This window comes from Larus michahellis, chromosome 1 (genome assembly GCF_964199755.1).
Source record: "Larus michahellis chromosome 1, bLarMic1.1, whole genome shotgun sequence".
Classification (NCBI taxonomy): domain Eukaryota; kingdom Metazoa; phylum Chordata; class Aves; order Charadriiformes; family Laridae; genus Larus; species Larus michahellis.
Window position 1 is genome coordinate 223,412,165 of NC_133896.1, and position 26,796 is coordinate 223,438,960.

Below are 26,796 nucleotides of genomic sequence, written 5' to 3' on the forward strand. Positions count from 1 at the left end.
TCCCCAGCTTGGTAGCTCTTTATTAGTTATTAGGAGTTATTAGGAATATTAGAGTTTTTATTAGTTATTAGGAATAACTCTGGTAAAAGCTCCTCACTTTGGTGTCAAGACAAGTAGATGAGACGGCACCAAAGGCCAAAAGAAATAGAATTCCTGAAAGAAGCTAGGAATTTTTGGCAAGGTAGCCAGGAAAGCAGCAAATTTCAAGGCACACAAGGTAAAAACATAGCTCTTTGTGCCCTAGAAAATTCACAGATCTCTAAGTGATAAAAGCTTAACACTGCATCAGATTTTCGCTAAGCAATTTCTGCATCTTGCTGAGGAACTTTTTGAGCATCTTTCATTGCCCTTGAGTGCTTCTTGAATTGGTCCTGGCCCCGACCCAGATGCTTCTGTCCGCCCTGGCTCACACCAGTTGTATTCCTTGCCTTCCTGTTCATTATGTTCATCTCCTCTGATGGACTTTGGGTGTTGATGAAGAATGTCTGCTAAAGGACCATCTTGCAGTGACCCTTTCCTTGCATGGCTTGTGAAAGCCAAAGGCACGAATTCACAAAACCAGAAGATACATGGATAGATGAGCAGGAGAGCTAGACACCCAAAATGACCTTTTACGTACCTAAGAAAATATTTAGGCATCTCTGACTTTTAAACCTTTAATGAAGATGCCATTTCTGAAAGAAATTGTAGCTTGTCTTTTAAAACTACTTAAACTCCGTAGATGCCAGGTGCAAATGTTACCAGTTGCAATGTGCCCTTGTGGCCAAGAAGGCATCCTGGGGTGCATCAAGAAGAGTGTGGCCAGCAGGTGGAGGGAGGTCATCCTCCCCCTCTACTCTGCCCTGGGGAGGCTGCATCTGGAGTGCTGTGTCCAGTTCTGGGCTCCCCGGCTCAAGAGGGACAGGGAACTGCTGGAGAGGGGACAGCAAAGGGCTACCAAGATGCTGAGGGGACTGGAACAGCTCTCTGATGAAGAAAGGCTGAGGGATTTGGGTCTCTTCAGTCTGGAAAAAAGATGACTGAGGGGGGACCTTATCAACACTTATAAATACTTAAAGGGTGGGTTTCAGGAGGATGGGGCCAGGCTCTTTTCAGTGGTGCCCGGGGACAGGACAAGAGGTAATGGGCACAAACTTGAGCATAGGAAGTTCCATCTCAACATGAGGAGGAACTTCTTTGCTGTGAGGGTGGCAGAGCCCTGGCACAGGCTGCCCAGAGAGCTGGTGGAGTCTCTGTCTCTGGAGACATTCCAAACCCACCTGGACGCGTTCCTGTGCCACCTGCTCTGGGTGACCCTGCTCTGGCAGGGGGTTGGACTGGGTGATCCCCAGAGGTCCCTTCCAACCCCTGCCATTCTGTGATTCTGTGGAACTGAGCTACTACAGCTTATGTGAAAGCTCATTTCCTGGAAGAAACCAGGCAAATATCAGACTAGAACAACTTTCTCCTGCTATTGACATGAAGAGAAGTCTACCAGGAGATGTTCATTTGCTCAGCTTCCACTCTGGGGAGTCGCGCGCTATGGCTTTGCTCGGTTTAATATCTTATCTTTGTAAACTATTGTTACTGCGTTTGAAACATAAAACATGGAGATTCCAATCTTAATTAGGCAGCTGATGCACTGCCATTGTAAAGGAGACGCTTTTCAGGAAATGAGTATTCCCAGATTGTGCAGTCAAAGATATTTCCTCGTTATGAGCTGATGGGTCAGTGTAGCTGCGACAGTGCCACTGAACGCTGGGAATCTGGCTGTGGGTCTTGCAGCACCTCCAGCCACAGGCTGTGAGAATGTCAGGCTGCGTTATAAAAAAAGGCAACAAAACCAGAATTTTATTTTCATTTTGTGGCTGCAGAAAAAATAAAAGCTGTAAAGTAAACACTAGATTCACACTGCAGGCAAGCACTTCATTTTTTTTTTCCTTTTTTTTTTTTTAATTAATAAAACAATCTAATATTTCTAGAGAATCATAAAAGGTCAAGTGTGCAACATTGCTGCAGGTAACAGCTTGCCCTGACAGCTGAAGGCAAATACAGTTCCTGCACCCTAGACATGCAGCTGCCCAATTTGCAAATATAGGGCATTTATTACCCATCCAGACTTCCAAGAATTGAGCGTGCGGCTAATAATGAGCCCCCAAACTGATGATACATCTATTTGTGAGCCAAAAACTTCTGCCTGTAAAATTAGACTTTGAACTGAGGTTCTTTGAAGAGCTGGATCCATAAAAGCTGCATCTGGAATTGCATATCAAATAGGATGATGAAGGGAGAAAAGGTGGAAAGTTTCTGTCTCAGATTTGTAACTCTTTAATCAATGCCAAACACTAACCTGGATGGCTTAAAAGAGAAGTTGTACAGAAAATAATCAATCTAAACGAAATTATTAATATGTAAGTATAAATCTCAGAGACTGGCTACATACTAGGAAAGCTCAATTAGTTTGTGGCTACTTGTATGTGCTTACTTTGGTTGATGAATTAATTTTACAAAACACTCATATTCCGTGTTTTGTCAGAAATATCATCTTTTATTACAATAGAACCTGCAGTCACATGCATAAGTATTGGTGCAGTAAAATATACTTTCATTGATTGTTTCCTGGCAATTGACATAAAATTGCATTTCCCACTTCTTTACCAATTTCTCTTCCTCCAGATGGACAAGCTGCTTTAAGAAGGAAACCAAAACTGCTGTTTAAACGTGCACCTTCTCCCTCCCTCCCTCCCTCCCCCTTTTATATGGTCAGGTAGGTTAAAATAGAAGCCAAAAAAAAAAAAAGTCTGCAGATAAAATATTGATGTACAACAATTCAAGCTGTATACTCAACGTACTGTTGGGAACAACTATTCCTGAATAGAAAAGTTAAATGAAAACAGATAATCTAAAAAAAAATGGTGCCTAAGAAGAACAAAGCCTGACTGGCAGAGTCCAACTGGCTTTCTGATGAAAGCTCAACTTGGTCAAATAAATTATGATCTTTCTGGAATAACAGAGTAATATTTGCCTTTCGCTCCCTCCATTTCCCTACCAGTAACATGTATGTGCTTCCCAGGGTATTTAGGATCATGAGATTTTGTTTGTAGGGAGCTTCAAAGAGAGAAATGAAAGACATCCCGTCATTGCTGGTGTTGTGGTGAGTTGGTAAATGATGTCTTTGGGTGGAGATGCTCAGACACCATTTTTCAGGAGTGTTTTGGGCTGATCCCTCATGCCCAGCACCTCAGCTGTGCATCTGCCTGTGGTTCCAGGTGCTGGGACACCCAGAGGGGCATTTATGGAGAACTAGAATGAAAATTAATTTTAAATCCACTTTGCAGTACCTTTGCCTACTTGGACGGCAATAGAGACTCATGTCTTTTATTACTTACTGCAAAAAGAAGGGAAAAATGTTTCATTTTGAAATGGCCATGCAATTAAGGAGCTTGGTCCCTAACTGCCATGCAATTAAGGAGCCTGGTCCCTAATGGCCAGCAAAGAGGACATAGCACAGATGTATCAATAAAAAAACAAGGAAATCCAACCTGTCAGGGCCTAACACAGTATAATTAAATTTTACGTTTGTTCCTGAAAGTGTATTGGCACAAACTGAACTCATTAATTCTAAATTAAAACTTTTATTCTGGCCTGCCTACAACAACCGCTTCTAAGAAGGCTCTGTTGGCTAGATACCCAGGTGGCGTTCACACATTTATTGCGTTATAGAAAGAGACTTGAGAGATTCTTATCACTTCAGTACAAATAAAAATGAACATTTGGAATTATGTAACCTCCTAAGGAAGCCTGATTCTTGATGATAGTCTTCTAGTTCTTACGGTGTAAATATGTATGACTTTAGAACTTATACCTCACATAGTCCTTAGTCTAGAAACTGGCCAAATTCTCTCCACCATCTACCAGAGGTGGAAAATGTGCCCCAGAACTGTGAATGCAGTGAAATCTGACATGACAGAAACAAGGGGAGCAGACGATGAGTTCATAATGTAAAACAGGCTTGTACAAACTTGCTTTTTTATTTATGTGGGGTTTTTTTAATTAATGTTATACCAGATCTTTAGCCATAGCTCTCAAACATTTGTGAAAGTTACCATTATGCTTAGTGCGTATTGGCTGGAAGCCACCAAAGACAAGTGATCTGAAGATAACTAAAACACATTGACAACTCCTATGTTTGTTGCAAGTTGAGCAAAAAAACTTCCTCTGCTTCACCTGAGGCATACAGATTCATAATTAAAGCACGGGGTTCAACTCATAAAAATTTAGCCCTTTAGAAGCCATCTGAATATCTAGGTCCTTGTGTTTCTCTCAGTGTTGGCTCAAAGTATGAACTAAGTGTTATCCTTAGTAAGGCATCCATACAACTTGACATAAACAATGCTTTAAATTTGAAATAGCTGACCTGGCACTGGTTCTGAACTGCAGCTCTGCTGCGGAGATTATTAAACTAGTACCATGACATCTGTTGCAGCCACAGTTTCTGTTTGCAACCCATCTGCAGCTAATCTAATTGTCCCATGCGGCCACACGTTGCTTTATAACCTCGACTAGGTTAACTGAGGTGGAATAAATGAAGCTAATTGTTGCAGCACAGACAAGCCCTGGATAGAATTAGAGCATTAAGTCATTACAGCACCATGTATTTATGCTAGAGGGCACTCATATTTCATTCTGAGCGGTAATAGAGCTCGGCATTGGTATGAGATATATCTTCAAAGCATGGTGCCAACAGTAACTTTCAAGGAGTGCTGTGAGGTAGGTGTGTACATCAATCCCTATTTTACAGATGAGGAAACTGAGGCAGAAAGGTTAAGGTATTTGACCCAGATCACAGCAGGAGTTAAAGGATGTTTAACACAGTCGTCAAAGTATAACACTGCGATCAAGACAACTTGAAATTTACTCTTCTCGAAAAAGGCCAGCTCAGGATATATACAGATCCGTACATCTATGTGTGTGTGCAGATTAATTCCAGATGTGGCTTTTTATTTTTAAAAGCACAGACCTTGCTTTCTTATTCTAAAACTCTGTGATAAAAATATATCAGTTTCAGGCTTTAGGACGAGCACATAAAGCGTTACGTCTCTGATTCCGGCTCTCCTCTGCATTGCCTGTATAGTAACACATCATTCAGTAATAGGCTGAACTTTAGAGACCCACGAACCCCGTCGGTCTCACAGGATAAGGTCACCTTGAGGGTTTTATTTTATTTTTTCATCTTTCCTAGCCTTTCAGAGTTTCACTCCTTCATTTCCAAGTAAGTATTCCGTGAAGTATTGCAGTGGTGTCTGCAAACATGAGGTGTCATGAGATCCTGCCTCCTCCCCTCAACGCTGCTAGACACCTCTAAGGACAGAAACCCGTCTCAGAAGACAGTTCCTGCCAGCGAGAGTTCACAGCTTAGGAAGGAAAAGGCCGAGTAGGAACAAGAACAAGGAAGGGATTAGTCTATGGCGGGAGAGAAGCAAAGTTTGTCTTGCAGAGGCTTGCAGCCAGATGTCAAGACTTCTTGTCTAGACACACTTGTCTGAATGACTCCACCAGCCTGCTTTTTTTTTTGTGAGACTCTGAAAATCAACCATTACATTTCCACAGTACAACGCAATGGATTTCTGCACATATTCCAGGAGTGTTTCTTAAGATTATTTCCTTTTGCTTCCTGTGATCGTTCATACAACTGTGTTTTTTAGAAAAACGTTCTCAGAAAGCAAATACCCTGCGACTCAACACAGATGAGCTCCTGAAATGTTCAGCTTTTACGTGATAGCATGGACAGGGAATTTTCCCATGAGAATCAACCTAATGGAGGGATGTATGCAGGGACTTATAGAATATATACATTTTAAACACACAGGGACAACATTCATGGCATGAAAGATGGAGAGGAAGGAACAAAATCAACGAGTGCTTTTCAGAGGAATTGCTGGCTTTCTAGAATAGGTGACCTTTCTGAAAGCTCTCAGCGCTTCGCCTATTAGACTGTATGCCTGATTCTCTGTTTTGTCACCCCTCACCCTCAACTTGTTCCATTCCGCTTCACCTGAAGATGATGCCAACACCTAGGAGAGCGTAACTCTTCAGAAAGGGTCAGCTAATACTATGTCAGGGTTCAGTCTCAGAAGGTCAGATTTTCTGAAGAACTGAATGACATGTGATATTGCTTCATGTTCAGTCCTGCCAATTCACCCAGGAGACCGAACTTGCAACGGAAATATTTCACTGTGAGTGTTCCTGCTGTGTCTGAACAGCTCTATTTTCATTGTCATCATCATCTTCCTCATATGAAATAAGATCATTCAAGTGTGAGGCATGACAAAACAGTGCAATGGTGACGGTTGCCTGGTCAGGCTGTGGAGAAGACGGGCTGGAGGACCAATGGACAAGTAGGGTATTGCTGCAGTCACATCACAAATAGGAGCTTTCAGAAACCACACTGCAAAGAAATAGGTTTTGATATCACTGGTGATGCTACCCAACCAGGAAAACACAGCCGTCACCATGAGTCTTATTTTACCAGTAGCCAAAGACAGATTCAAATAGTTCCTATCAATGAACAGCTCATAGCAAATTTTACCTGTCAAAAAATTATGAAAAAATTTAAGTATAATTTTGAGAAGATGGCAATCTGCTTATGGACAGTCTGGGCAGGCTGGGTACGTTGGATAAAGTATACATTGTGAATCATCGTTCAGCTCTTGCAGCAGTCTGGAAGTCTCTTAGGATTTAAAGCAAGCTGAACAACTGACAATCTTGGAGGAATTCAAGTGTGGTTTTATAATATCTGGTTCAATGGACTGGACTGGATCACTCTCGCTATCAATTATGTGTTTCACCAAGCATCTGGAAGCTTCGTTGATGTTTATATTTTCCTGCAAGTGAAAGAGAGGTTGATTAGTCAATGTTAATTACACCATGCTGCATATTTCCTGTGCATAATTAAACTTTTCTCTAGGCAACATCAACAGTTTACTTTCCTTAAAAAACAGCTTTTAAAAATTGACTGTATTAATAATGCTTACTGTAGTTTTTAAGTTAGTTAGGGTTTTTTGTATATTATGATTCATATCTCCTTCAGATGATACACAGAGATCACTTTAAATTACCCCAAACTCTTGGTGATTTGATTGCTTCAATAAACTAAACAAATAAGTGCCAGAGGGACGTTAAAGGCAGACGCCTGAAGTAACACTCCAAAATCCATATTTTACTGCTTGAGCTAATGGTTACCCTGATTTTCAAATTATTTATTTCCTATCAGAAATTACAGCCATCAATAGCACTTATTTTTTAAAGCCGTTTCCACAGTTTCAGAAAGATTTCCGTATACAATGCTCATAATGAAACCTCTGATGAACCAGATTCATTGAATAAATGACACAATCTCAAGTTATTCACAAAGCAGTAAAAAAATTTCTACATGATTCAGAGCCCCCTCCTATTTTTTGTTGAGGGTGACTTATCTCCAATGTACTGCTTCAGAAGAGATACATCACCGGTGGTTTCATTTGTAAGACAGAAATCCCCACTCCAGGGATTTAGAACAAAAGGCAAAGCACGTCTTTTTCTACATGTACATTCAGCAGCACGTTTGACTTGCAGCAACCCTTACTCTGTTTGTAGAATAAGCAAAGCTGAAACAGTCCGATCAGGGAGACACAGCCCAGCACAGCGTATAAAATTAGCAGTAATACTGAGTAAGGATTTTTTTTCAATGACAGCCACCGATATGTTTGGAATGAAAAGTCAGAATTTCTTGTATAAAAGGCACTCTTCCACTCTAACTGATATCATTGATCACTTATTTTGTATGACAGGAGATAGAAACCTCACTGTAGCTTCAATCTGCTGGCAAATCGTATCTCACATACATACATATAGAAATGCATACAAATATATACGTATGTATTTATGTATATGCACATTCTACTCTTGCTCCATAAAGATTATGTTTTATTTGCACTGTAAGACTGACCCAGGTTTCCAAGACGAATCTGGAGCCTGTTGTACTGAGACCATAAACACCCACACAGAGTGCCATGAAGTCTACCTTCATCTGATCCTCAGCATCGATTCAGCATCACTGATAAAATAACCTGTAAAATTTGACATGTGAAACCTTTTTTTACTGCCTGTGTATGTTCAAAGAAGTCAGATGAGTTGTTAAATTATGCAATTCAACTACAAGAAAAGGAAACTTAGGCACATGTGTGTGTGTCTTGGTAGAGATGGTACAATTACATGAAGATCAAAAGCTAGGATAACGCATTCTGTGAGGCTGATTTCTAATCCCCTTGCAATCAATGGCAAAGCCCCACGAACTCCATCGACCTTCCCTTTGCACCACAGTAAAGAGTTGAAATCTGGGAATCTGACTGAAATGTTAGTTAGTGCCAAGATTTCACAGGTTTCTTCAACTACACAAGTGAACTTAAATATTTGAACTTAGACCTGTAAAGAATATCAGTCGGTTGTAAAAACCAAATCTTTAGACAAGTCATTTACATACTAACCCCTAGAAAGTAATACAGAGCTGGGAATCAGCTCTGTACTGAGATGTTAAAATGTTAGTGTATCACATGGTGCTCTCAGACCAGGCAAGCAAATTCCTCAAGCGTGCACCAAAAGTCTTTCTCAGAACACTGTGAAATTTTATTAGAAAAAAACAGACAAGGAAAAATATCTCTCAGTACTGCTTAGAAAGCCGAAGACCAATCTAATTGCTAAAGATTGCTAAGTGGACAAAAACACACACGAAAAAGTCTCTTCCATTGTGTTTTCCATTATTAATGGACTGGGAAGCATTTCATTTATCCATGTGCTGTGTCTCTCTTGGGATGGCGGCATGTATTTTTTCAATAATGTCTTAGTGACTATCGGAGATTGTGCCCAAACTGGTTAATGTTCAGATGTATTAACAGAAACCCTCTTTGTCAGAGGCTTAAGGTCATCATTTTATAAGAGTGGGAAAGGGGGAAGGAACCCCAGCCCACAAAAGGGTGAAATGGGTATAGGTGGACATCCCTAATCCCCACTGGTGGTGGACGGAAGTCCATGTGCCAGACCCAAGCCTAAAAATCCAGGAGGAAAAAACAATGCTGTTTTACTTCAGCCAAAACTCAAACCACAGCGAAATTGGATTATTAAACCTCTTTTTAAACCTCTGTAGCTTTTTTGGGGAAGAAAGCCAAATTTGAACATGCAAGTATTGTGTTGACATAAAAAAAAATCAAAATATTGAATATTTGGAATATGAAAATTAAATGGTTCTTTTTTTCTGGATTGCTCTTTCTCCATTTTAATGAAATTATTTGCCAAATTTGACCTGTATTCCTTATTATGTTGTTAAATGCATTTTGGATTGACTCTGCTGTTTCCCTGGTGGGTGTCTGCCCAGGCCTACCGAATATCTGTGAAATGGGATTAGATACAGATACAGATCGTTGCCGGCTCTGGCCATTCCACCTGAAAAGCCTTCTGCTTTCAGTCCGTGACCACCTTCCTCTCTGCCGGGGCACCATCCCTTCAGAGGCGCCTGCTGAAGTTTGTGACCCAGCTCTTGCTCCTTCAAGCAAAACGTGCTGGTTTGCAAGTATTCACCAATTAAAATTCTGCCTTTTGTTCTGCATGAGAGGAAAGGAATAAAAAGTCCTGTCTGTAGTGTGTGGCAGATCAGAGAGGCATTTTCTAATCCCGAACATTTCTATGAAACGTTAAAGCTGTAGGGACGAAAATTGCTACTGGGGGAGAAGGGGAGCAAGAGAGGAAGGGTGACCCTGGCAGACAGCACAGATGGTTTTGAGCTTGTGTCTACCTCCAGCCTTCTCCTGGGGTTCAGATGACAACAGGCACATGGTACAGATGAGAAGCAACATGTCAAGTCACTCGCTGCGAGGAGCCTGTGCTGGTGCCAACAAAGCACCTCCTGCTGTCCCCGCTCTGTGCCTTGACCGCTTCCTTTCTGATGCTACTACTGCCTTCTGCTACAACCCTAACCCTAGGCTGTCTGCTCCCTGTCCTGGATCTGTATCCTGCTCTGTCTAATGAAATATCGATTTCTGCACCTCTCCTCCTCCAGTGTGTTTTGCAAAAAAAAAAAAAAAAAAAAACCAAACAAAAAAACCCAAAAAACAGAAATCAATATTCTGCTAGGCAGCGAAGCAGCTGCAGATGGTAGAAGGTGATCTGCTATCCAAACACAGACACCCAGGCCCCTGGTAATTTCAGAGAGCAGGAGGTGTTGAAAGGCAATCGAGGGAAGGACAGAGAAAAAGGAGCAGGTGAAAATCCACCCAACAAATACAAAGAGACCAACAAGCGAAGCTTAAGAGAGGAACAATCACAGACACTCTACCAATTGTACTGAAACATGAAAACAACCCCAATTACGCTTAAAAATAAAATATGTTTCAAAAAAGAAAGAAAATATAGGTGAGACAACAGAGTGAAATAATGTATTTCAGAGGGTGTCTATGTTGAAATGCCTTAACTGTCATCTCCCTTATGGCCTTTGTTCTACACAAAACACCACAGGATTGTGACGATTGCTGCAGTTCAGACTTTTTTCTTTTGCCTCCTCTCCTCTCCTCTCCTCTCCTCTCCTCTCCTCTCCTCTCCTCTCCTCTCCTCTCCTCTCCTCTCCTCTCCTCTCCTCTCCTCTCCTCTCTTGTCCAAGTTGTGAATCCAGCCCCAAGTGACTTCCCCTGCGTCAACCTGCCAACGTCTGCCAGAGCAAGGACCTGAACCCAGCTCCTGCGATGATCTCTGACTAATCGAACCGGTCTCTCTCTTGACCCCATCAAGAAGGAATGCAAAAGTGAAAATCAGCACATGCTACTCTTTATTCTATTACCAAACAAAGCAAGGCAAAGAAAATAACTCTGAGCAGTCTCTGAAAGCCAGAGAGGAACACTGGAAGACACAAATGAAATTACAGTCTGCTGTGTAGATCGATCTCCTTCAAATGTACGTTTTCAAAGGGCAGTTTTAGGGAAAGGAGAGCAACTGAGGGCAGCGAAGTAGAGCTGCATGATTTAAAACCTTTGAACCTATTGCTATGGGAAATAACGTAGTCTTGTAACACAACGATCAACTGAAAGGAAAATACTTTATTGAATGTGTCTCAAAGCAGCACATAAGCTCAGCAAGCTTCTTTGCATTCTGGATTGCCTTCCCCCTCATCTGTCAGCTCTAATGCAGACGCAGAACATTAACATTTAGAGCATTCCATTTTAATATATGAAATAAATCCTCTCAGACTAGACTGGCTCTTAGCTCTTTACAGAAGAAAAAAGGCCTCTGCTAGTTTTATGAGCCTGTCTCACTTCCAAATGAAACCCTTCTTTGCCATGCAGACATCTTAGGTTTGTCTGTCTGGTTGCTTTCTGGTATAAAAGTGCTCGTTTTCTACACTTGGGTGGTTTCCTTCTCTGGCTGAACCTGGTGCTTCTGAGTCTTGCCTCAAAAGTCAGTGTGAAGAACAACGTGTATGCGGGCATAGCTGCCCAACGTGGGCACATGGGCAGGTCTGAGCCAGCACCACTTAGAGATGTGACCTTAGACTCCACTACTGCAGTTAAAGGAAATCAACTTGCCTTCAGTAAACATTTACAAATTCTGAAATATTCAGTTATTAGATGGGTACCTAGTGAGAATCACATCGTTTCCACATTTTATTTCTGTAATGCGCTAAAATCAGAAGCAGGGGTATGACTTTGAAGACGTTTTGACCTGCAGTCCCCTGGAGCACACAATCTGAGGGAATGGCTCCATGTGCTCCCTTAGCAGAGCTCCCTTGGAAGCCACGGGCAGCAGAGCCTTATTAAGATGTTGTGCCATACTGTTGTTGCTGTGTTTCTAGGAAAACACAACCTAACAAGTTAAAAGCCATCCGGATGCACGAGCATGAAATTCATGGACGTGGACTGCCATGACTGCAACCCTGAGAACAAGGTAATTTATGTAATTGAATTCTTGGTGCTGGTTGGATATTCTGCAACAAAATTGTTGGACTAAATGACCTCCAGAGGTTCCTACCGACCTCAGCATTTCTGTGACTGAATTTTCAGCTTTTGGCCAGCACTAAATAACATATTTCATAAGAGTGATACAGAGAGCTATAGGACAGCTCTAATACCTCCAGGATGATCTGAAGCAAATCCTCTTCTTTTAGTCACAGGAAACAAACTCTGTGGAGGATTCTGCACAGAGTGACTGTATATCTGCACTGAAAGCTTCTGCCTTAGGTGTCAGCTTCATTTCTTGGCTTATGGCAGAAGCTGAAATATTTTCTAAGGCTCTATGCAGTGAGATTGGCTAGGTGTTTTTTTTGAGTGAATTAAAAAGACAATGTAAGGAACTAGACATCCCTAACTGGGTCTGGAAGTCTCAAATGGATTGCTTTGGTTTCAGTTACCAGATCAACAGATTAGCTGTAGTGTGTCAGCCTAATTCAAATACATGTCCAAACCTCGTTTGTCTTTATGGAAATCAAAGCCACATATCCTGTTCCTCTGCAAGTCTACAGAATAGCTTGGGTTTTTCATCTTTCGTAATAATTGTCCAGTCAGAAGAACTGAATAATATGATTTAAACAAGGGCTAGAAGAGCTTGGTTCATTCACAGAGCTCATTGGTAAGATGAACAGAATTGCTGTTCTTGCTTTGTGGAGGAAGATGATGGATCAGGGGAGAGAGTGGCTTTCTGAGGGTCACCTGGTAGACCAGTGGCAAAGAGGACTCCTGATTCCTAGTCCAGCATTTGGGCGCTATGACACACTGCGGACTGCCTGTCAGACAAAAGCTGGAGAAAGGACACACCATCCGAGTTTCCAAGAGGAAGAAAGACTCTGTAACTTTTTCCTGGTCCAAACAGGATGTGTCCAAATAGCCCAGAGCCTCATTGCTCATTCCGTCTCCAGGCCATGGTGCTCAGCAGCAAGGGGCTGTGTGCTTGGCCTAGTTTGGTAAGGGTCTGAAAAGCACAGCTACCAGCCCTTCTGGGCAATTTGGACAGAACGTAAATGTCTTTTCACCTAGTTCTGCATTGCTGACAGCAGAATTACAGCAGGGAAAAGAGGAACTCAGGCATAATCACGGCACAGCTAAGGTCAGTTTTATGCTATTTCAAGTTTTTTCGGATGCAGGTATTTTCAAGCACATTTAGTTTTGCCCGACTTGTCTGTTTTGATGCACAAGTTCCATTTTCATTATAAAGTGATAATAAGCTTGAAATCGCTGCTTTTCTAATCCAAGTCAAAAGCTCACCTCTTTGAACTCGGAATGGTGGTGAAAACAGTTTAAAGGCTTGGCAATGGCCGTGGAGCTCTCAGCTACTCTGGCCACATGTGGGATAATTAAATGTGTGACAGAAATTTCCTTCCTCCAAAAAAAAAAGCATTTTTCACAGTAGTTGTGGTAATGAAACTTATTAAAGGATTTACGATTAAAGTTAGCTTGTGACTATGTGGGGACATGCCTTTTAGGGCAATGAAGCTGGTGAAGGGCCTGGAGAATAAATCTGATGAGGAGCGATTGAAGGATCTGGGACTGTTTAGTTTGAGGAAGAGGAGGCTGAGGGGAGACCTCATCACTCTCTACAACTACTTGAAAGGACATTGTAGAGAGGTTGGTGCTGGTCTCTTCTCACAGGTAATTAGTGATAGAACAAGAGGGAATGGGTTCAAGCTGCAGCAGGGGAGGTTTAGGCTGGACATGAGGAAAAAATTCTTCCCAGAAAGAGTGGTCAGACACTGGAACAGGCTGCCCAGGGAGGTGGTGGAGTCACCATCCCTGGATGTGTTTAAGACTCATTTAGATGTGGTGTTGGGGGATATGGTGTAAGGGAGAACTTTGTAGAGTGGAGTTGATGGTTGGACTCAATGACCCCAAGGGTCTTTTCCAACCTAAATGATTCTATGAGTCTATGATTCTTTTAGACTGCAATCAATATGAACAAACCAGGTAATCATATGTAAAAGAGACCAGGGTCTCCACCAGATATATGCTGATACGCGTAACTTATGACTCTCCTGCATTGTGCTGTTGCCCCACAAGGCCCTTCTTACACGGCAAACTATCAGAACAAGTGCCATCTTTGCAGGGAGCAGACGATTGGAACAGGCTGAATATTTCCTTTAGATTAATGTAAGAATCAAAACTAATATGTAAGAACACATTAGGTGGCTCAAATGTTTTATATTTAAGTTGTTAACTTAAGAAAAACAGCACCAGGGAATAATATAGTGATGTTTTTTGGTGTAATCTGCCAGTGCTATAGACAAAAATTTCAAACCATTGACAGTTTGAAATATGGTAGGAACATATATAGCATGTTACTTTCTGCAAGGCAACCAGAACTAAAAGATGAATTTTTATAAATAACCACCTTTGTTTTTCCAAAATGCATAAATCATATTCAGTTTGCTCTGAAGGCTATAAGATTTCCAAGCACGTCTCCAGAAAACCTCTGGAGATCTAATTATTCCAGGATACCACAAAAAAGAGTTATTACTTATTTGAACTGCTAAAACTGCTAGCTGCAATATGATGACTTCGCTGTCACTGTTATTCTGCTTCAGAAAAAGAGTTTCTATTCTCTACAGCAAACATAGCTAGGTTCTTTCCCCAGACCTGAGTTCAATTATTTAAAATGCCCTAGGCTGAAAGAATACTAGATACATGTTGCATCCAATATTTTAAAAAATATCAGTAATAATAACTTTTGTTCAGAAAAAAAATGTGTAGGTTCTGGTTCAGAATGTAGACCCAGTGGGGAAATTACTTGGATTTAACTTAGCCTAAATGTCGTGATTCTACCATCTTTAGTGAAATTACTCTTCTTTGCATCATTTTAAAGTCAGGAGCCTCCAGTTCTGGGTGGAAATTAGGTGTGGGGATTGCAGAACAATAGATCCAAGCCTTTAGTCTATAGCAGCAGAGAACAGACTGGTAACAGTCAGGTGTCCTCCATTTTCACCACTCCCTTCACCGTGGCTGTTGAAGACAAGTCTTGTCATAGCTGGACTTCTTCCTGTTCCTACATGATTGTACTGGAAACCTGAGGACTGCTTGAGTTTCTGAGTTAAATAAAGTAAGAAGTATTTTTGTTCAAAATAACTGAAAATCCTAGTTCTATGTGGTTTAGAAAAACTGGTACTGAATTTCCCTCTGTTGTGACTTTTTTAAACTTTTCATGTCCTTTACGCTTCCATAGTTCTGCCCAAGACTGGGTCCGTCATCACAGTAAAACCTCTCTGCCACCTTTGAAATTGTCTGTACATTCATTCTCTGCCATGACCTGCAACGGCCCTTGGCACGATAAATGTGGTTGCTCTTTTTAAGAGGTGGACAGGTGCTTGCTGTGGATTGATGTGTGGAATTCGTTGTACAGATTTCCTTCACATAGGCCAAAGAGCAGTGACCGGCTGCATGACTTTGCTGATCCGGACCTAGAATAATGAAACTATGGCCCTGTATTGTTTAAACAGTGTTCCATCCTGTTCTCACTCATTCTCTTTGAAGTATTTTAGATGCAGGCATTTCAAAACAATCTGTTATTCATTTCTCTCCACATGACTTTTGTGACGGATTTGCCCTCAGGTCATAGTTTGCAGTGAATTGGTTCTTATCACCAGGAAATGTAGACTCACGTACATGTCAGAAATGAAGAAGTAATTCTGAAGAAAACAGCCATACACAGTGTTACACATCATTATTGAACTGGAGCCCAAATACTCGCAACCAGACATTTCATGTTAGGTGTGTCCTGAAAGACAGTTGGACACCTAACAGTATATTAAAAAGAGGCAGAATATGTAATTCTTATACCAATAATAATAATTTGTCCTGTAACAATCCCCTTAACGCCGCACATCTTCTTGTAGCTGCTATTCTAAATGCTTTGCTATCTATATTTTCTTTTTTTTTTTTTTTTTTTGCCTGGAATAATTAGCTTTCTGCCATAATTATCACAAAGAAGCTGACGTAAGAGATCTTGGCCTCTTTCTTAACGAGAACTTGACACAGTCCATAGTAAAAGTTTGGTTATCCTAGAGAGGAGCACTGGATTCTGGTGGCCTCATCCAGCAGAAATCATCAGAGATCCACAGATCTGAATTCAAATCAAGTCCTGCACATGCAGGAACATGAAGTACCCTGTTTGTAGAGCAAGATAATTTACACACTGACCTAGACCCAAATGTCTCTCTAAAAATTGCATTTTGAAGAAATAGTGACTGGTTTTGAGACCAATCCAGTAGGAAGGCAAAGACGCTGACCACAAAGACATCTCAGCCCAGAGCTCATGCAATGCTTGAGGCAGACTAGGACATGCTGCTAGTCCCCTTACTTCTGCTGATTACAGGTAGGTCTTCTTTTAAGTACTAATGCTTAAAGAAGTCAAGATCAGTAAAGTAAAATACAAGTACAGACTCCAAAGGTTCTTAAATAACTTTCCTGAAGTGCTTAAGAGAAATTAAAAAATTGAATGTAGCATTTTGGCTTTCAGTCTACTAACAATCTAGGTCAGACCAGAGCCAAACTTTTCACATTTAAAACATCCGAACGTTCTCCAAAGCTGTTAATGATGGCACTAGGTTTCATAATCAGAGAATACAATAAATATAACATCCACTGAGCTGTTGTGTTCAAATCAATATTTCACACGCCAGGTCTCCAAATCTTGCATGCGGTGAGAAATCTCAAATCGATGTACAGGAGCACTGTACCCTGGGCCTTCATACTCAGAAAGTCCCAGTGCCCTTTCTGATTTTTATCTCCATTTTCTTAAAGGCACTCAGGAAACCAAGGCAGGAACTGAACCTCAGTGCAGCTCATTCAGCACTTTGACCACTGACCTTTCTTTCCTCCCCAGATATGTGATTTTTTTGAAAAGGCTTTTGAGAATGAGAGCTTATAACAGTAAGCATCGTACAAGCTCTACGATAGACTGACTTTTTTCCTGGGATCTAACACAATCAAACCATTGTCTCAAATCAGCATTTCTCAGACAAAGTGGTTATATAAATACTTAGAGATAATATTCACTGTTAGGAATGATGAAAAATATCCTCATATCATTCATAAGAGCTAGCTTTTGTGTCTTGCCAAAGGTCGTCTTCCTCCCCAGGCTATGACGCAGTAAGTTGTTGACCAGTTACATATTTTAGTGCTGGCCTATCATACTAGAGCAGCCGCATGTCAGAACGTTGCATATAATTTGCTTTGCAATAAAAAGTCAAAGCCAAATAGAAATGTATTAATTTAAAAATTCACCTTTAAGTAATTCCACCAAGAGAAGAGATTTGCAAGGTACACATTTTGACTGAGTGAACTGTTTAGGAACCAATTTCTCTGTACTTGGAGAAGCATTTAAAAAGAATTGGAAACATTACCTTGGCAGATGTTTCAAACCAGCCCACGAACCCATTCTCTTTGCAGAACTGATCCATCTTGATGCCGTTGTTCATAAGAACATCTATTCCCTGGTCGCATTTGTTTGCTAAGAGGACTGTCGGCACAGGTTTCCCATTTGGAAGAACCAACTTAGAGTCCAAATCCTCTTTCCATTTTGTCACTGCTTCAAACGTTGCAGGTCTTGTAACATCAAAGACAATAAAGGCCCCCATGGCCTCTCTGTAATATACCCTGGTCATGTTTCCAAATCTTTCCTGACCTGTGATGAAGAAAGTAGGAGGGGGGAGGAAAAAAAAACACCACCTTGTAATAATCACTGCTTCCAATCTAGCTCAATATTTCACACAGCAGGTTTTCTAAGAGAACATTACTGAAGGTAGGACTCCATTTTTTAGGTCTCTGGAAAACTACTCTTTGTCTAAATAATTGTAAGTACCATGCTAGACTCAGTTGTATGAAAATGCAAGAGAGTACAGCATGAAAAAGGAGTTTTAAAGCAAACATCCAAGGAAATTTGATAACTTTATGACAAGCTTGAACTTCAGTGTACACTCTTATTAAGCTGCCAAGTTTCTAGATCTGTGGACAGTACCAAGGGTCTTGGTGTGCGTTATAGGACTTTAAACAGGAGGCACAAAAGATCTAGGTACCAGATTGGAAACTCCTGGGAAACATATGGTATTATGTGTGAAACATCTAACACAACTGATCTGCTCAGGCATGAAGAGGATCCCGCATATTCTCATGCAAGAGGTAATAATCAACAGCAACATAATTAAGCTCTGGAACCATACCAGGCATAAGAGTCATTATGAATTCACTTTTACTGGCAAACGGAAACACAGGGGTGATAAAGGTGAATTTAAAGCCTTACATACGTGGAAAGTGCTCTAAGAAATGGCACAGCAATGGCGATATGAAGAGCTGAATTGCTCCAGTGAAAAGATCTGGGAGGAGAGGTTTCACTCTAGATCTGTTCAGAAGATTTATGGTTTTATTTGCTGAATTCAAAGTGTTTTCTGGGAAGTTATTTACAGTATTTTTGTGAGCTAACTATATATTCGTATACTCAAATACGGGCATTTGTAAATATCTATCATTTTGTTGTAAATATCTATCATTTTGTATGATTAACAGTGTAAAAATTAACACACCTGATGTCAGGATGTGGTATGTTGGTTAGTTATGCATTTGTTAATATAAATGTTGTTTTCATGGGAAGTTTTAAAAAAAAATGTTCCAAGAATGGAAATAAATTACAGAGAATTTTTCTTGAAGAGTGAAAAAATAGTACTTCCATTGATGTCTACTGCTGAGCTGTGATCCAAAAAAAAAAAAAGAATTTTAAACTGCTGAAACATCTCACAACAACAGCAGTCTTTAAGCAAGAGAACTCTTGTATTTAACCATATGCTTCCATAGCTGAAAAAAGTGCTTTGAACATAGACAACATTCACTGGAAACCCGTTTCTAGCCTTATTTTCTCATTGTGCATAATTTTGAGTAGGTTAGGAAGACAAGAAGATCGGCAGTCTGCCTCTGACCCTAAGAAGGTTACCTGTGGAGGTTTTATCTGATGGAAATTGCGCTGTCAAATGTAAGGCTGGGTTGGGAACTGAAGAGTGCTGATTACTGGGCTTCTAGACCATTCATTTAATGGAAATAGCACTGAAGGCACGCATGGGGTCAACACCATCTCTTTGTGACGTTTATCTTTGGTTTTATGCCCTAGCTCTTGCAGCAAGGAGAAAGTCATTCACATGATACAGAAACCAAAAGTGGATGTTTGTCTTCTCCAAATTCAAGTTAAATTTTTTCTCTACCTTAAGCAAACACTGCATCCCATTGATAAAATGAGATAGAAATATATCATTTCTGGGAAATACAAGGTCATATTGAAAATTTCTTATGGCTATGCTTTATAAAAATGTCTTATGATTCCTATCAGTGAGCTAAATCAGAGGAATGGCTAAGTCATGTGCTATTCAATAATCTCCTTGTTGAGAAATTTTTTTCATCTGCAAGAAGGTGCCTTCAAACAAAAGTCAAGGTCTGATTAGAAACTTTGCAGTGAGGCAAGCAACAACATGTACAATTAGGTTTTGATGCATATTGTACTTCAATGATACTTTGTACTTCTCATGCAAAGTTCTTGAGATGCCTGCACTGTACATGAGATGTAGATGGTGTAAGAACAGCTAAACTTGGGCCTTACACATATTTATTGGGACACAGATCTCTGAGATAGGTGAGACACGTCGTAGAACACAAATTAAATTATTAAGTTGCAGCATAAAATCATTCATCACACATAAAGTTACCAGAGAAATAAAAGGCTCTGGTGATGATGTGATCTTCTGTCTAGTAGTGGCTCACAAAGCTCTGACAAACATTATGACACTGATTCCTCCCTCTGCTTCTAGCTGCTTTTGCAGTTACTTAGGTTTTTTACTGCACAGAAAAGCCACCATGTTTGTAAAAGCAGCTTTATGCAGGAGGACAGAGCTTACCAATTTCCGTATTCAAACACTTCAATGAAAGAGAAAGAATGGAGCTGCTGGCTGAATAAAGTGCCTAAACCCGTTCTGAAGTGGTCTTCTTCCCCATCAGTTGCGATTAATATATGAACATACCTGTCATAAAGACAGTATGCAACTTCGAATGGAAAAAGAGGTGGTTTGTAAACGACAGACTTTTAGCTTTATGTCATTTGCATAATGGCTTTACTTTTATTCAATTTACATTATGAAAAAAATGATCTCCAGTGTTTGCATTGTGCTTGGAGAGCTAAATATTGTGTCTAAGAATGCAGGAGGACTCTTTTTTCCAAAGATTCTCACTTATGTGAACAAATGCCTATCTTAATAGATGAGGTGCCTAAAAATTTTTCATTTATCAGAATCACTCATGAAAATAGGCACTGTTTGATGTATTAAAGGTGTCAGAACCTGGCCTTAGGTTTTCAGCAACACAATGGCTGAGGCAGTAATTAGTCTAGAAAATAGATCAACCATTAGGTATTCAGCGGTGTCTCGCAGGCAGCCTTGAACATTAGAATCTGCTTTATTGCAAGAAGGACTGGGGAAGGTGGGTTTTGCTTTTCATTGGAAGGGTCAGAAACTTGTGAAATATTTTTTTGATCTGGCCCATTGTACTTGACTGCATCCCTTGCAAGGCCACTGGCATCTGGTGGCTGTGGCCTTTGCCACGAGTCTGATGGCCTTTGCCCACAGAGACGGCGCTTTACATTGGGGTTCCTGCCCTAATTCAGGTTCTAAAAAAAATTAACTGGGTGTATCTAAGATTAGGGTCCCTTTGTAGTCAGAGACGGAGAAGAGATATCTAGAGGGCATCTTCTCAGCAAGGACAGACATTGAAGAGTAGTCACATAAGCTTCATTATGGAAGTATTTAATCTTTACCCTCAACCCCCTGGCAAGCCCAGCTTACACTCAGATGGTTCTGAACAAGATGCTTCATTGTTAAACCAGATGAATCCTACCCCGCTTTGGAGTGAACCCAGTGAGACCAAGGTGCCAAAGCAACAAGATTTCCACTAAAGGGAAGGACTCCCTTGTCTGAATGGCACCTGCCTGCACATTGATCCTAATCTCAGTGGCCCCTATGCAGCAGGGAAAGGTATCGTTTCATGGGTTTAAAGCAATTGACAGCTGAATTTTCAGTTTATAAAAATGCACCCCACATAAATTTGCCAGCATGACTTGTGCAGAAATCTACAATTTTCACTAACCACTATCATCTCTGATAAAGCTATAAAAACTAATGATAAAGTTCTAAAATTCAGATAATTTCCACCATTGCACCCACAGTATCTGAAATATATTACAGAATAAAAATGGATTAAAGCTGCCTAATGCCCAGTTTTACAATGGGTTTTACTTCTTCCCACCATCCCTCATCTTAAGAGGCAAAAGCTTCTGGGGAACCACCGTGCTTTACAGAGGGCTTCTAGCCAACACTGAGAAGGTGGAATTTGTGAACATTCAAACATTTTTTACCTTTCTCTTCACCTTTCTGAATTCTCACCCTTGAATTTAAGTCATTGTCTTTATGGATTGAAACTCGAGCCAGCCTTGAGGTGGTGTTCACCACCGCAGGATGTGGAAAAGCTGGCTGTGAGCAGGATCTGGCCCAGCGACGCCCCACAAACCTAGACTGAAACAAAACCACCACAGCGAGGGACTTATTTATGTTTGCAGAACAGTAATTTCAAGGTAACTCAGCCTAGAAAGCACCATGACTATCTTAGTTACGCACCTGTACCACAACGCTTAGCAGCTGGACTGCTGAGGACGTGCTGTGCCTGGCATTAGTGAACAGTCTGCTTACTCCTTCTGGAGCATAACAGTCTTAAGAATTTTACAACTGCAGGGACATTTGCCTATATCTGTGCAAAGACTGCTGTTTCCAAAGGTGAAAGTTGCAGGGAAAGGAAATTAAACTGTTCTTTTGCCACTGGTATTGTGTGGATGTGTCCAATGCGTCAGTCCAACCCTTTATGAGGTGAGATTATAGAATCATAGAATCACAGAACGGTTCGGGTTGGAAGGGACCTTGAAGATCACCTAGTGCCACCCCCTGCCCTGGGCAGGGACACCTCCCACCAGACCAGGCTGCTCCCAGCCCCGTCCAGCCTGGCCTTGAACCCCTCCAGGGATGGGGCAGCCACAGCTTCTCTGGGCAGCCTGGGCCAGGGGCTCACCGCCCTCACAGCAAAGAATTTCTTCCTAATATCTCATCTAAATCTCCCTGCTTTCAGTTTAAAACTGTTACCCCTCATCTTATCACTAATCACTCCCTGATCCACAGTCCCTCCCCATCTTTCCTGTAGCCCCTTTAGGTTCTGGAAGGGGCTACGAGGTCTCCCTCGAGCTTTCTCTCCTCCAGACTGATCCAGCCTTGTAAAAGCAAACCAACGCCTTTTCGGTAGCAACGAATAAAGCAGCCCACACGTACACAGTGGGAGAGATAACGGTGACGCTGACATGGCTGTGAAAAACTGGCAGGGGACGGGGGAGGCCCCGAGGTGCTGCTCTCTGCCCTCTGCTGCACCTGCAGAGCTGCTCCCCACAGTAAATCTGCGGCTAACGCTGGTCTTCAGAGGAATCTCAGGGCCGTGTGGACACGAAACACAGACAGTAGCACTGAGAGCAGCCTTGCAGAGAAGCGAATGGGAAATACAGCTGGATCGGCTGTCTGCAATAGTTGGTTTCTTCAAAATCTGTCCCGGCCTGCACCTGCAGGGCCACCCCCGCCACAGCAGCCTCATTCAAAATATGACTAAGAGTTTCTTTTAAAGCTTTTCTCCTAACAATCTGTTAACGGATTTAAAGGATACTCATACAGAGGCAGCAGAAAAGATAAGGAAAAAAAATAAAATTGACTGAGGAGCAAGATTTAAAGATGTATGACACAGCAGTAGAGGTGATGACACGCTTCAACAGGGACGTGAACACCAAAACTGAGAATTTGGGACATTCAATTAAATAAAATTGTTGGGAGGTAATTAAGGATGAGGAGAATTTTACCATGTATATCTCCTCCCACACACAGTAGTGAAAATTCAGTCCCTTGAAACTCGGGCACTTCACTGAATCAGACATAAATCGATAGGTTTTCATGCTGGTGTGTTGTTAGAGATATCATGACATTATAAACCATGAAGTTTTGTCTAATTACTCCTGTCTAACACCCATAGCTTCAGGAATATATTATCTGTTAAAAAAAACCCAACCAAGTCTTAATGTAATAATATCTGATGCAGAACCTACCTTATCCTTGAATTAATTTTTCTAGAGCTAGTTTTCCTTATTGTTCAGCATTTATGTTTCATCTAAATAAATACAGTTTCAGCATTTTGCTATCACGTCTTATTATCATTTTGTTTACCAAATTAAAGAATACAGAAACATAAACTGCTACAGAATTATAAACTATATTTAACTCTGCAATTAGATGGCACTACATGAACTAAATTTGCTTTTTCTTCTTATGTCTGTGAAGGTAAACAAGGGTAAACTGCTTGGCCCTACCACAGCTGGAGCATGTCATGAAGTCACCCCCCGTGAAATCACCACATAAGTAAATCCTACTAATAATGTAGATAAGTTTGATACTAATTTTACTCAAATCATATTTGAGAAAATTATTTCTTGATTGTTAAACAATGTACTGCCCACCGACCCACACTGCGAAGTGCAAGGAGGAGCACTCATCGCGCTTAGCAGTAAGTTCACTTGCTGTATAATGGAGGGAGAGGAAAGGATGTAAGAGCTAAAATGATGCCTGATATATATATACACACACACACAAATAGAGAGAGAGGCACACGCACATACACATATATATTCATACATGATACATTTGCAGCATTTAACTTCAGTTCAAGATGCCCTAAGTGCTAAGCCAACATCCTTCAGCTTAGTTAGAGACCGAAAATTTATTGCTTTGCCCCCAAAGCTAAACATGACCTAATAACAGAGGTCCTTCCAAAACAGAGAGGACATTCTGAGACCAGAGCTTATATTTTCCTCCCTCTTATCGTCGCCTATTTGTGTTTTGCAAGTGATGATATGTAACCAGCCACTTCCATTCTCTCCATATTTCCAATCAGTTTTACTCCGCTTTCATTTTTAAGCAACCTTTTTTCTCAGCAGGCAGGTGCCTTATCATGATAACTTCTATGCCAGCACCACGCTGATCTGAATTCAGTGTGCTGCTTACAGAACTTGTTTTCTACGTGTATCTATAAACGGCTAAAGCTCCTTACACAGAAGTCATTAAAACTGAGACAGCAACTATTTTTATTGCCGGCCACTGTCTTGACCTTCACAGAGACGCTTTGAATTGAGCAATTCATATGAAATTTAGTACTATGCTGTAATTCTCTCTGTCACGTGTGATAACTCAGAAAGCATGCTAGTCATTCAGTACTACAACTCGGTGTAATTGCTTCTGCAGCCTGACTGAAAGCTACATCATATGATCCGCCAGCACATGATTAGTAGTGTAATAAATCTCTGAAACAAGGCACACCAAATACATTCTTTCACTCCCGATGCATTCAGAATTTACTATTAAATGCCTTTTCTCATACAGAAAAGTTTTGCTGGGTGTGCATGTATTTACTGTTATAATTGGTCACCGGTGAGCAATAAAAGCAATGGCTTCCCTATTCCAACTTTTAATAAGGAAAACTGAGCATATATGTATTTAATATCATAAAACCACAAGACCATACGGATGTGTAAAAAAGCGGAGGTGATGCATGTTTTGCATAAAGTAGCGTTGTTGCATAAGTTTTAGTACCTTGGTGCCAAATTCAGAGCTGAGACATGAGGCAGCTCGGCGTAGAAGAAAGGCACTCCCTCCGCCGATAAGAATGTCAAGAATTTTCTCATTTCACTAGTTTTACTCGGTGCCGTTCCAGAGTAGATCACTGAGCCCACAGCCCAGGCCGCAGCATAACAGCTGACATAATGCTCACCTCCCTCCCTTACTTAACAAACCTAACTTCTAAATTTAACCGAGTTTTAAAAATGCCCTCCTTTTTGCTGTAAGCTATTGTGTTCTAGCGGTACTTGAGTTCCCGCGTACACTAAATGGAAGATGATTACTTACAGCGTGCGAAATGTGCCATCAAGATAAACTGTTATGTTGCAGACTGAATCAAAAGTGATGAATTCCTAGCAAGTGGGGCGGCAAAAAAAAAAAGGTTGTGGTTTTAATTGGAAGCCAAATATTAAAACTCTGAAGCACTGAGAGCAACAATGTCAAAGTCTTTATTTTTGAATTATGTAAGCTTGGAAAGATAGATGGACTTCTATTCTTTTTCTCCCAGCAGAGAGTAAGTCATCTTTTTTTTTTGCTTGATATTGGAATAAGGACAAGTAAACACGAGTAAATGCATTTTAGCAACCAGGATTATTGCCAAATAGAAACACTTCTCTCTTCAAAGCATGTCAGAAGTTGTTTACATTTCATTGGGCCAAACAAAGGAAGGTAGAAGAGAGAGGAAGGAAAGGAAGAAGGAAGGTATTTTGATAAAGTAACTCAGTGATACTTTTCCCTTATTTTTTAAACTATAAAAATAATGTTAACCATCTTACTGAATCCCTCATCTCTTCCACCAAGTTAAATAGATGTAACAAAAATTCTTGTTGCTCTCCCTCCCATCACAGAGCTCCCATCACCTGTTCGTCTAATGAGGGAAGCTGAAGGGCAGCAGCTGCAGGGGAAGAACTGGGGCATTTGGAGAGAGGTGCCCACGTCCCAACACGTGTCTGAGGGCTTGGGAGAAAAACCCGACAGGGCAGGTTTCAAGCTGGCACTCCTTGTTTGGGAGTCTGCTGGCCTTAGGGAAACACCAAAATTTCAATCTGCCCTTCAAGTTTTCTCTCCTCAGCCTCCTGTCCCTCCCCGTGCGGACACAGGTAGTTTCCAACGTAAAGATTGTGTCCGAGGTACAGACAATGACTTTGGGTCTATACTTTGCATTGTCTCTGGGTGGGTTATGGAGCAAAGGGTTCTCTGTACTCACCCGCAATATCCCAGAGCTGCAGCCGTACCACAGTCTCAGCATCCCAGCTCAGCACCTTCAAGGCAAAGTCCACCCCGATGGTGGCCCGGTAGTGGGGGGAGAAGTTCTGGTGGACATAACGTTTGATGATGCTGGTTTTGCCCACTCCCAGGTCCCCGATCACCAGCAGCTTGTAGAGGTGCTCCTTCTGACTGTGCTTCTGCATCTTTCCTGTGGCTGCGGCTGCTCCCTGCGAACAGCTTGCATGCTCTGCCCGAGGAATCCTGCCAGCCCGAGGGGGAGAGAGGGAGTGAGGAACCGGGGAGGGAAGGAGAGAAGGTAGGTGGAGGCTCTTTCCCTTTGTACGGAAGCAGGATCACCAGGTCCAGCCGGCAGCCCTGCTGGGAGATGAAGTAAGCAAGGGACTGGGGAAAGAAAGTCTCCCAGAAAGTTTTGTGCGAATGTCTGCAAAGGTCAGCACGAGGTGTGGCTGGGATTAGTCTGGCTACTAAAGGCTTTGCAGGAAAAGTCATGCAAAAGCCCCTGTTCCCTGTTTCGCGCCTCGCTGGAAGGACAGGGTTTCTGTTGTACACTAGTTTTACACACTTTCTGTGATCAATGTATCACCCCATGCTTGTTTCCAGACGTCTTTAAAATGCCAGTCGGTGCAAAAAAAAAAGCAGAAATCTCCTTTCGGAGGTTTCACGCCTCCATTGAAGTGCAAAAATTAAACCAGTGTAACTTTTAACTTTGGATGTGATTTGGTTTTAATCAATGTAAGTCCGTGTGAACGCAGTTATATCACTAGGAGTGGTAGTTACAGCAACATAAAGCATCTTTACAGCCTGTGCTG

General features: G+C 41.3%; 1 protein-coding gene across 1 annotated transcript; it reads right to left on the reverse strand.

Annotated features, from left to right (window-relative positions):
• Positions 1 to 5,553: 5,553 nt before the first annotated feature.
• RAB38 (RAB38, member RAS oncogene family) lies at positions 5,554 to 26,205 on the reverse strand. The gene is made up of 3 exons (XM_074573027.1): positions 25,965 to 26,205; positions 17,384 to 17,664; positions 5,554 to 6,863 (listed from the first exon to the last, which is right to left on the reverse strand). The coding sequence occupies exons 1-3, from the start codon at positions 26,167 to 26,169 to the stop codon at positions 6,711 to 6,713; spliced, it is 639 nt and encodes a 212-aa protein (XP_074429128.1). The 5' UTR covers positions 26,170 to 26,205; the 3' UTR covers positions 5,554 to 6,710.
• Positions 26,206 to 26,796: the final 591 nt, after the last annotated feature.